The sequence below is a fragment of the Diospyros lotus genome, chromosome 2 (genome assembly GCF_014633365.1).
Source record: "Diospyros lotus cultivar Yz01 chromosome 2, ASM1463336v1, whole genome shotgun sequence".
NCBI lineage: Eukaryota > Viridiplantae > Streptophyta > Magnoliopsida > Ericales > Ebenaceae > Diospyros > Diospyros lotus.
In genome coordinates, this window is record NC_068339.1 from 34,064,476 (window position 1) to 34,076,483 (window position 12,008).

The 12,008-nt window shown below is 42.1% G+C and overlaps 1 protein-coding gene across 1 annotated transcript; it reads left to right on the top strand.

Moving 5' to 3' along the window:
• The first annotated feature begins 2,077 nt into the window (after window positions 1-2,077).
• Window positions 2,078-3,139, top strand: LOC127794780 (uncharacterized). Its single transcript, XM_052326029.1, has 3 exons — window positions 2,078-2,323; window positions 2,426-2,561; window positions 2,667-3,139. Exons 1-3 carry the CDS (start codon window positions 2,078-2,080, stop codon window positions 3,137-3,139), a joined length of 855 nt encoding a protein of 284 aa, XP_052181989.1.
• Window positions 3,140-12,008: the final 8,869 nt, after the last annotated feature.

The window sequence follows — 12,008 nt, forward strand, 5'->3', positions numbered from 1 at the left end:
CTAAGTTTCTTCTCCCATCTTCTAAAAGCTTCCAAGCACGTGAGATTTTAGCTTTTGGAATCATTCTATATGAATTATTTGCACCAAAGAGCCCATATATAGGTATTTATCTAAGAAAGAGATAAGAAAGGGGTCACATTCTCGACCATCACCAAAGGAAGGAAACAGAGAGGTTTTTTTGGTTTTTGATTCTTTGTCTATTCAAGAGTTAGCAAGCAAGGGGGGGCAGGGGGGCTAGAAAAGCAAGATTAGGTGTTTATCAACAAGCTAGAAGCAACAAAAGGCAAGCATCCTCATCCATATAGCCATATTTGTTCCAATTATTCATATGTTTATATAGGTATATCATTTTGTTTCAAAAGCTTTGTTTGATCTCATTTTCTGGTTAAACTTTGTTGTAATTGGTCCAAGGGGTCTTGTTTACCTCTATTCCATTGGGGATGATGCTATTTTTGATAGGATTTCAGAGTTGGCGAAGTTTTAAACTCGGTTTCGCCGAAGAAGACGATGAACAGTAAAATTACAGCACTCTGTTTCCGATTTGCAGATTGATTTTGACCCTGTTAAAGTCCGAATCTTTCAAAACTTAAAACATGAAAGTTGTAGATATTCCTCTTTTCTTTTTATAGAAACTTTAATCAGCTAAATCTGAGTTCATATGAGTAAGTTATGCCCAAAATACATAGAGATGTCAAAACTATAAAACTTCCATTTTTTGTAAATAATGCCCCATGGCCGAATTTGCTTCATGAAATCTCCATGTTCAACTATGCATTACATATATGATTTATATAAATGCAAGAGAATTATATGGGGTATTTTATGGAGCATTTTACATGATTAGAGCTTGCTATCTTATTTAAGTATGATTAAATGCATGGTTAAAGTCTAATATTTACTATACATTCATGGGTTCATGATGAGGTGTGCAAGCATGGGTTTATTCATGGATTATTATTATTATCAAGATTAGCGTGCCTATATTTTTGCGTTGAGTGGGTAAAGCATACTGCGGATTATTCTGTTGGGGTATATACACAGGCTATTAGGGGCTAGGCTTGTGTGGTATGTGAACCCCACAGTTCAAATCAGTGCGGGGCTTATTGGCTCCGGAGGTTATTTATGTATTACATGCATCTTGATTATGTATTCATTATATAAACATGAGTCATGTTTTAGTTGTATAATAATACAGAGTCCCACGTCAGTTTATTGTGGGTGTCAGCAGTATATTGCATGTGATATCATGGCCCATGCCAATATTGAGTGGCTTTTAGCTTTCCATAAGTATGGTATATTTCATATTTGTGATGCGTGAGATTCAGTTATCTTTTCATGTCTCGCCATCTTATGCTTCAGTTCAGTTATTCAAGCTTCCAGTTATTTTATATTGCTTGCTGGGCCTTGTGGCTCACTTTGCTTGCGTCATTCCAAGCAGGGGCAAGGCTAGAGCGAATGCTGGGCCTAGTGGAGTCTGAGTGTTGATCTTAGACGTGTATAGAGTAGTCCAGAGTTCAGGGCTTCTTTTGTTGTCAGCTTCCGTTGTTTTGTTATGTATGGGTCAAATCAGTGTATTTTGAGACTTATTACGTATACATGACCCTAATGTACACAGATTTGCCACATATATGTATGTTATTTAAGTACCCTTGTTGGGGGTTTCCAATTCAGTTGTTTGGCATTTCTGTTTATGTGAGTGGCAGGTACCATCCTTATTGACACTTCCTCCTTGGGTCCCTGAGCTAGGGTACTTAAGGGTGAGGGCGCCACAAAGTTTGGTATCAGAGCCAGGTTGAGGGTCAGTATTGGGAGTTTAGTTGGAAGTCTAAGATGGGACGAGACTCTGTACACATAGGAATGTCAGGTTAAGTTAAGTTGAGTCTAGGACTCTTATGTGAAGTTAATGAGTGTGGTATTGTGTTCTAAGCAAGTGTATTGTGCAAGACAGATGAGTGGTCGAAAAGGTAGGCCACGGACACGCAGCCAAGACCGAGGTTGAGTTGTGCCTGCACTAGAGGCTCCAGCAGGGCCGAGTGGCGATTGGCGCCAAGAGATAGTAGGTGTGGTGCGTGGGGTTATGGAGATGTTCGTAGCAAGCCAGGCAGGACCAGCTCAGGCAGCTCCAGTTGATACCAGTGGGGGACAAGTTCCTACTCCCACGGTACAAGGGATAGGTAGTAGTGCAGGGAGCGATTTGTTGAGGAACTTCATGGCGCTCCATCCTCCAAAATTTTATGGGGGCATTAATGTTTCAGCGGCAGAGAACTGGATCCTATCCATTAAGAAGCATCTTCGGACGATGGGATGCACCAACGATCAAAAGGTGCAGTTAGCCACATTTCTCCTACGCGGTGATGTAGAGAGTTGGTGGGAGACAGTCAGGCAATGATATGTGGATCGAGAACCATTGTGGGCCAAGTTTCAGGAAGCCTTCAATGAGCACTATTTCCCCGACTGGGTCCGAGAGAGGAAGATGTATGAGTTCATTGACTTGGTACAGGGAGTCTGCACTGTAGCACAGTATGAGGCTGAGTTCACTTCGCTAGCCCATTTTGCTCCGGGTATGATTTCTACTGAGGCTACGAAGGCGACCAAGTTTTAGAAGGGTCTGCGAGTTGAGATCCGACATGCCTTAGCAGGAGTAAGGATATCATCTTATTCTACAGTGGTGCAGCGGGCTCATGCTATTGAGGGGGACTTGGCAGAGTTGCACAATGATCAGACGTTGCAGAAAGTGATGAGTTCATCCCAGGGATCTAGTAGCAGTGGTAAAAAGAGGAAGTGGGAGGCACGTCAAGCTAAGGGGAAGATGACAGTTCCATTATGTCCCACTTGTGGTAAGAGACATAGTGGCGTATGTCGTATGGGGAGCAACGTATGTTATCAGTGCGACCAACCCGGTCATGTGCGTTCAGAGTGTCCTCAGCGCCTGGGAGCAGTTGTCATTGCCCGAGATGCTGAGATTACATGTTTTCGATGCGGCCGAAAGGGACACCGAGTGGAGCATTGCACATTTTCGCCTCAGCCTGGGTTTGGTGGACAACATTACGGTGGTCAAGGGCCGAGGCCTAATCAGAGACCGCCTGTGCCTAGAGTTCAGGGAGGGGTAGCACAGCAGATGGCAGCACCTCCAATATAGCGCCCAGGAGCTGCTGATAGACCCCATGTTCAGGGCGTGTGTTCGCCATTACCTCAGCAAATGCGGAACAGAGCAATGAATCGGTGCAAGGTATTCTCTCCCTATATGATATTGATGTGCATGTGCTATTTGATACGGGATCCACTCATTCCTTTATTGCCCCACATGTAGTGAGTCTTATTCCCGTTAATGGGACCCCATTGCCATATTATTTGTCAATGGTTACTCCGGGTGGGGTAGCATTATTGGCTGGTGAAGTCCTTAGGGACTGTGACATTAAAGTCTGTGATAAGAGGTGCCCAAGTGATTTGATTATTTTAGATATTTCAGACTTTGATTTGATACTCGGTATGGATTGGTTGTTTCGATATTATGCGAAAGTTGATTGCCGTCAGAAGGTAATCCATTTTTGACATGCCACAGTAGCCTACCATTATGTATCGAGGTATTAAGCCAGTGAGTGCAGTTCCTATGATCTCTGTCATGAAAGCAGAGAAGTTAGTGAGGCATGGGTGTGAGGCGTACCTAGCCTACGTGACGATGAGCGGGGACCTTAAGATGGGGTTGTCAGAGATACAAGTCGTATGTGAGTTCCCTAATGTATTTCCAGATGAATTGCCAGGATTACCTCCTCAGAGGGAGATTGATTTCTCAGTAGAGTTGATGCCAGGGACTCAACCTATTTCCAAGACACCCTACAGGATGGCTCCTAATGAATTAAAGGAACTAAAGATGCAGTTGCAAGAATTGATAGATAAAGGCTTTATTAGGTCTAGCACTTCACCGTGGGGAGCACCGGTGTTGTTCGTGTGAAAGAAAGACGGGTCATTGAGACTATGTATTGATTATCGGCAGCTGAATCAAGTGACTTAGAAGAACAAGTATCCTCTTCCACGTGTAGATGACCTATTGGACCAGCTTCAGGGAGCTTCGGTATTTTCGAAGATTGATTTGAGGTCAGGTTATCACCAGATTCGAGTGAGAGAGGAGGACATAGCAAAGACTGCGTTTCGCACACGGTATGGACATTATGAGTTTGTAGTGATGCCATTTGGGCTCACTAATGCCCTAGCTATCTTTATGGATCTTATGCACCGGGTGTTCCGAGAGTACCTAGATTGTTTTGTTATTGTTTTTATTGATGATATTCTAGTGTACTCACCAGGTCTTGAGGAGCATGAAGTCCATCTTCGGACTGTTTTACAGAGGTTACGAGATAGGCATCTTTATGCGAAGTTGAGTAAGAGTGACTTCTGGCAAAGACAAGTTGGTTTTCTGGGCCATATTGTCTCCGGGGAAGGTATTGCAGTTGATCCTGAGAAGACGAGAGTTGTAGTTGAATGGCCGAGGCCTAGCACCGTGACCGAGTTTCGGAGTTTTTTGGGACTTGCCGGTTATTATCGGAGATTCATTGAGGGGTTTGCTCGCCTAGCCTTGCCTATGACTAAGTTGACCAGGAAGGGGGAAAAGTTTGTTTGGAGTGAAGCCTGTGAAGAGAGTTTTCAGGAATTGAAGCAACATTTGACTTCCACGCCGGTGTTAGCTATCCCTAAGAGTGAGGTAAAATTCACCATTTATAGTGATGCATCTTATTCAGGCCTAGGTTGTGTTTTGATGCATGATGGTCGTGTGAATGCTTATGCTTCTAGACAGTTAAAGAAGCACGAGATGAATTATCCTACGCATGACTTAGAGTTAGCTGCAGTTGTATTTGCTTTAAAGTTATGGCGGTACTACCTGTATGGTGAGAAGGTTGAGATTTTTACGGATCATAAAAGTCTTAAATATTTGTTCTCCCAAAAAGAACTTAATATGAGGCAAAAGCGTTGGCTTGAGTTGCTTAAGAATTATGATCTCGAGATTATGTACCATCCAGGTAAGGCTAATGTTGTAGCCGATGCACTGAGTCGACGCGGTGCGTCTATGGCTATGATGATGGTGCATGAGTGGGGGCTGTTACAACAGATGAGTTGTAACGACCCATTAGAGGGTTTAGATTTTTATTTGGAAATTATTGAATTTCTTAATTAGTTTTGTTTGGAGAATTTTTGCCAATTAATTGTTAATGTGGCAATTTAGAGATTTAATTGAGAAAATAGCATTTAATTATATTTAATTATTGTGAAAATTAAATGCAAGGCCATGTTGGTCATTTAAGGATTTGATATTAGCATTTAATTATTAAATAGAATTATTGTGATTAAGGGATTGAAGAATCCATCCGTGAGACGATTGGGTTAGAAGACTCCTAGTTATAATAGGAGAATGAGTTGTGGCGTTAGGGCTTCTTAGATCAGTGTATATATAGTTTCATAAGTCATATGTTCTTCACGCCGCAAGAACAGAGAGCCAAGAAGCAATCAGTGAGTTCAAGTTTTGCATAGGAGGCTCTGGTGAGATCATTAAGTCGATCAAGAAGATCATAAGGCAAGTATCCTTCCCCTGTAATCCTTTCTTACAGGTCTTGATTGAGCTTGATATCAGATTTCCAGAATTGAATCAGTTCCAGTGCATGTATATATATATATGTGCGTTACAGTGAGTTATATCAATTCAGTGCATGTTTATATATGTATTTACATGCATACAGTGAGTACCAGCCAGTTCATGCATGTTCCTTGCAACGTTTACATTAGTTATGATCAGTAAATCATCCCTCAAGTTGTTTATATATCAATTGGGATTGTTCTCCCAAGATTTCTTTTGGAATGGGGTAGTGAAGCTAAGTTTTGATTCAAGTTATGATCTCTGTTATCGTAAGCTTTATATTTGATAAGATTCCAGTCATTCGATTAAGTCTTGTGTCATTCGAATGAATTTCAAAGCATTCGAATAAGTTTTAGTGTTATCGTAATGTTTTTCCCTTGTAATGTATCAGTCATTCGAATGAGTGCCCTGTCATTCGAATGAGTCCTGAGATATCGTATCATTCGTATGAATTTTTTAGGTTTTTAGACTGTCATTCGACTGAGCCTTGTTGTCATTCGAATGAGCCCTTGAAGATGTGAGTAAGTTGTTGCTTTGTATAGCTTAGCATTCGAATGAGCCTTCTTGTCATTCGAATGATCTTCAAATTGATTCGAATAAAGTTACTGTTGCATTCGAATGAGTCGAGTTTTGCCAGTTCAAAAATTGGAAATTTCCAAAATTCATTCGAATGAATTTGAGAGTCATTCGAATGAGTCCCTGTCATTCGAATGAGTTTTTTGCCATTCGAATGAGCTTGTTGAAATCCATTTTTTTTTTCAATCGAAGGGGCTGCTTTTTCATTCAAATTGCCTCCTTAGACTTTCTCAATCATCCAAATAGTATCAAATGGCATCCAAATAGATTTCAATAAATTCTTGATTCAAGTCTTAAATTTAATATAAATATTCAATTATTCAAATATTGAATTTTTATGCCAAGATATGATAAAATCCAATATGCCATGCCTATACTTAGAAATTTTAAAATATTTGAATCTCAATATTTCTAGTAAAAATCATATACCATGTTTAGCAGTTCATTATGACATGGTCAGCATTATTTTGTGAGATTATGTGCATACACATTGTATGAGCATTGAGCATGACTTATGTGGAGCACTATATATCGTGTGCTAGCATTTATATGAGCATTGCATTATGCGCGCCAGGCAGCTTGTCCGCGGGGATCCCACTAGTATCAGTACAATTATATCTCAGTTATGAGTTGCTCGCCTGATGTCAACCAGGGAGCTAGGGGCATATTGCCCAAAGTATGTGCTTACAGTTTTTATGTTTGCAGGACTCAGATCAGCCAGGTATGTGTTACAGTTATGTGGGCCTATGGGCCAAAGTTGCATACCTGCATTTAGTTTACAACTTATGTGCATTACATCTTATAAATGCCATCCAGTGATTATTATATCTCTTAGTACAAGTTCAGTAAGTATTTTTATCAGTATCGATATTCTTCGATTCAGCTTCAGTTATTCTTTCCAGTTTATTACTTGCTGAGCTTTGTAGCTCACCTTGTGCTCTTCACCATTCCAGGTCCTAGTAGGGGAGTACCAGATGTGGGGCCTAGCAGCAGTGTCCAGTAGTGTGTGTACGTGGAGCCGCTCAAGACCAAAGATGTCTGGGAGTTGTTAGTTTATTAGTTAGTGCTTGATCAGTTTAGATTCATTTTATTTTCCAGTTTAGGGAATTTCCCTTAGATGCAATTATGATTTCAGTTTTTGTTGACTCAGAGTCTTATTACAGTTAATTGATATATACAGTATTGGTATCAGAATTCAGTTATCAGTCAGTTTATTTTATTATCCCCAGTAGCACCTTTTCTCGGGCAGTTCTAGGAGAGGGGGTGTGACAGTATTGGTATCAGAGCAGTGTTTTGAGGAGTCTCCAGTACACACATAGGATGTTGGGTAGAGTTAGGACTTGTGTCCGTCAGTTAGATACATTAACCCAATTTACAGTATTCTAACCCTAAGTGGTGATACAGGAAGATGAGTAATCAAAGAGGACGACCCCGTACTCGCAGCCAGGCTACTTCTACGCCAGGCGAGGTTCCAGTTCCCACACCAGGCTCACCAGGGGATTCTGGCAGTGACTTACGACAGGGTATGGCCGAGATGCGAGGCATGTTGGCAGGCTTGATGAGGGTAGTTGATACCCTAGTGACGAATCAAGTGAGGCAGCCGCAAGTACACCAAGAAGCAGGAGGCAGTGGAGGCGAACCGCTAGTCGCCCCAACAACTCCAGTTGTAGCGACAGACACTGGGAGTCAATTATTGAAGGACTTCATGGCGTTCCGACCGCCAGCATTTCATGGAGGTACAGATGCAGCAACAGCGGAGAATTGGATGCTATCAATAGAGAAGCATCTCCGATCTATTGGTTGTGCGGACGACCGACGAGTTCGACTTAGCATGTTCATGTTCAGAGGCGATGCCGAGAGATGGTGGGAGACTGCCCACCAGAGGTTTGGTGATCGAGAGCCCACATGGGTTGAGTTTCAACAAGTGTTCAATGACGCTTATTGCCCAGCATGGGTCAAGGAGCAGAAAGTCTATGAGTTCGTGGAATTGGTACAAGGTACTAACACTGTGGCTCAGTACGAGGCGAAAGTTTACAGCATTGTCACGATATGCTCCGAAGTTGGTGTCCAGTGAAGCAAGGAAGGCCGCCAAATTTCAGAGAGGATTGCGTGCAGATATCCGACATGCTTTTGGAGGAGCTCTAAGTGTGGATTATGCCACGATGGTCCAGCGAGCATATGCTATCGTGCGAGATCGCAATGAATGGAGAGCAACACAAGCAGCCAAGAAGGGCACAGGTACATCTCAGGGTTCGTCCAATAATAATAAGAAGAGGAAGTGGACAGCCGGACAAGGAAATAAAGTAGAGAATAATCCACAATGTGGTCAATGTGGAAGGAAGCATGGAGGACCGTGCCTAGCTGGGAAGAACGTTTGTTTCAAGTGTGGACAAGAGGGGCATAGAAAGAAAGATTGCCCGAGGAATCAAGCAGCACTCCCCGCACTAGAGGTCACTTGTTTTAGGTGAGGACAAAAAGGACACATAGCCAACCGGTGTACTCAACCGCCCCAAAATAGAGGTCAGCAGGCGAATCAAAGGCCACCAGCAGCTAGGGGGCCAGGAGCGGCACCTATACCAGCACTACCAGTAGCTCAGCATCCACCGCCCGCAGATAGACAGGTGCAGGGTAGAGTTTATGCCCTTACCACAGCTGAGGCAGAGCAGGGCGACGGGACTATCCAAGGTATTCTATCCCTATATGGTCATGATGTGCGTGCATTATTTGATACTGGTTCTACACATTCTTTTATTGCACTGCGTACAGTATGTTATGTTCCCCATTCCCGGATTTCTTTGTCGTACCACTTGATTGTGTCTATGCCGGGAGATAAGATTATGATAGCTAGAGAAATGTTTGAAAATTGTGAGATCGAAGTCCATGATAAGAAGCTATTGGGAGATTTGGTAATTCTCGATGTTAAGGATTTTGATTTGATCCTTGGCATGGATTGGCTATCACGACATTATGCAAGAGTCGATTGTCGGCGAAAGATTATTGATTTTGAACTACCTCAACAGCCAATTCTTATTTATAGAGGAGTCAAGCCTATGTCTACGATTCCTATGATCTCGGTGATGAAAGTTGAAAAGCTAATGCGTGATGGATGCGAGGCTTATCTAACCTTTGTAACCACTGACGAAGGAAGCAAGAAGAATTTACCCGAGGTACCAGTAGTACGAGATTTCCAAGAAGTTTTCCCAGATGAGCTACCAGGATTACCTCCTTGGAGAGGATCAGAGTTTACTATTGAATTATTGCCTGGTACGCAGCCTATCTCTAAGGCTCCATATCGGATGGCACCTAATGAGCTAAAAGAGTTAAAGGCCCAGTTAGAAGAGTTAATAGAAAAGGGTTTTATCCGACCCAGTTCATCCCCGTGGGGTGCACCAGTATTGTTCGTGAGGAAGAAAGATGGATCTTTGAGATTATGTATTGACTATCGTCAATTGAACCAGGTGACAGTGAAGAATAAATATCCCTTACCTCGAGTGGATGACTTGTTAGATCAATTGCGAGGAGCTAAGGTATTCTCGAAGATAGATTTGAGATTGGGGTACCATCAGGTGCGAGTTAGAGATGATGATATTCAGAAGACTACTTTCAGGACTTGCTATGGACACTACGAGTTTGTGGTAATGCCATTTGGGTTGACGAATACCCCAGCTGTTTTCATGGATTTGATGAATCGAGTTCTACGTGAGTACCTAGATCGATTCATTATTATCTTCATCGACGATATCCTAGTCTACTCACCTAATGTGGAGGAGCATACAAAGCATCTTACTCTAGTATTATAGAGACTCAAAGAAGAGCAACTGTACGCCAAGTTCAGCAAGTGTGAGTTCTGGCTCACTCAAATTGGATTTCTAGGTCATGTGGTGTCTGGAGATGGTATTTCAGCGGATCCAGACAAGACTAAAGCAGTTATGGATTGGCCGAGACCTACGACAGTGACAGAGATACATAGTTTTCTAGGTCTTGCAGGCTATTATAGATGATTCATTGAAGGGTTTGCTCGTTTATCCTCCCCCATGACTAAGCTAACAAGAAAAGGAGAAAAGTTTGAATGGAATGACGCGTGTGCACGTGCCTTCCAAGAATTGAAGTGAAAGTTAACTACTGCACCAGTTTTAGCCATTCCAAGAAGTGGAGAGAAATATTCCATTTACAGCGATGCATCCCATTCAGGTTTGGGTTGCGTACTAATGCAAGAAGGACCAGTTAATGCTTATGCATCCAGACAATTGAAGAAACACGAAGTGAACTACCCTACTCATGATCTGGAGTTGGCAGCGGTAGTATTTGCATTGAAGATATGGCGACACTATCTATATGGTGAGAAAGTTGAAATTTATACAGATCATAAGAGCCTACATTATCTTTTATCCCAGAAGGAATTGAACATGAGGCAGAGACGATGGGTCGAGTTATTTAAAGACTTCGACTGTGAGATTCTATATCATCCAAGAAAGGCTAATGTAGTAGCCGATGCTTTGAGTCGACGAGGAGCTTCTATAGCTATGATGATGGTTCAAGAATGGAGGTTATTAGAACAGTTGAGTGTCTTATCTATTTCAACCCAGAAGATAAACCAGTTGTGAGTTGCGCTTATATGAGAGTACAACCCGAGCTATTTGAATTGCTCAAGACACAGCAATCGAAAGATGTGAAGTTAGCACAAATCTTAGCAGATATTGGGAAATTTTCTCCTTTGGGATATACTCTACGGAGTGATGGTATACTTTTATTTTAGGGACTTATTTGTATACCCGATGGTGGAAATCTTAAGCAAGAGATTTTGAATGAAGCACACAAGAGTCGTTACACTATTCATCCAGGTGTTACGAAGATGTACCACGACCTTAAGCGACAGTATTGGTGGAGTGGTATGAAGAAAGATGTAGCCAGATATATTTCACAATGTTCAGTATGCCAACAAGTTAAAGCGGAACATCAGAAACTCGCAGGTTTATTACTTCCATTACCCATTCCGGAGTGGAAATGGGATAATATTGCTATGGATTTTGTGATGGGTTTACCCAGGACTACTAAAGGCTACGATGTTATATGGGTGATTGTTGATCGTTTAACTAAATTAGCCCATTTTCTTCCTATTAAGAAGACTTATTCATTAAATAGATTTGCCAAAATTTACATTGAGGAGATCGTGAAGTTACACAGTGTTCCATCCAGCATTGTATCAGATCGAGATCCTCGTTTTACTTCTCATTTTTGGGGAGCTTTGCATGAGGCATTGGGATCTCAGTTGAAGTTCAGCACGGCATTTCATCCACAGACAGATGGCCAGTCAGAGAGAACTATTAGGACTCTTGAGGACATGTTGAGAGCTTGTGTTTTAGATTTCCAAGGTAGTTGGGATAAGCATTTACCTTTGGTGGAATTTGCTTACAATAATAGTTTCCATTCAAGTATTGGAATGTCACCATATGAGGCTTTGTATGGGCGACCATGTCGATCGCCGATATGTTGGGAAGAGATTGGAGATAGGGCTTTATTAGGTCCTGAAATTGTTGAACAGACGACAGAAAAGATCCGAGTGATCAAAGCAAGAATGAAGACAGCACAAGACAGACAGAAGAGCTATGCAGACAAGCGACGGGGAGACCTCGAGTTTGAGGTAGGCGACCATGTTTGGTTGAGAGTCATGCCTATTAAAGGTGTGCGAAGATTTGGCGTAACGAGAAAGCTTAGTCCCCGTTACGTTGGTCCATTTGAGATTTTGAGACGGATAGGGACTTTGGCATATGAGTTAGCTTTGCCACCTCAGTTGTCCAATGTCCAC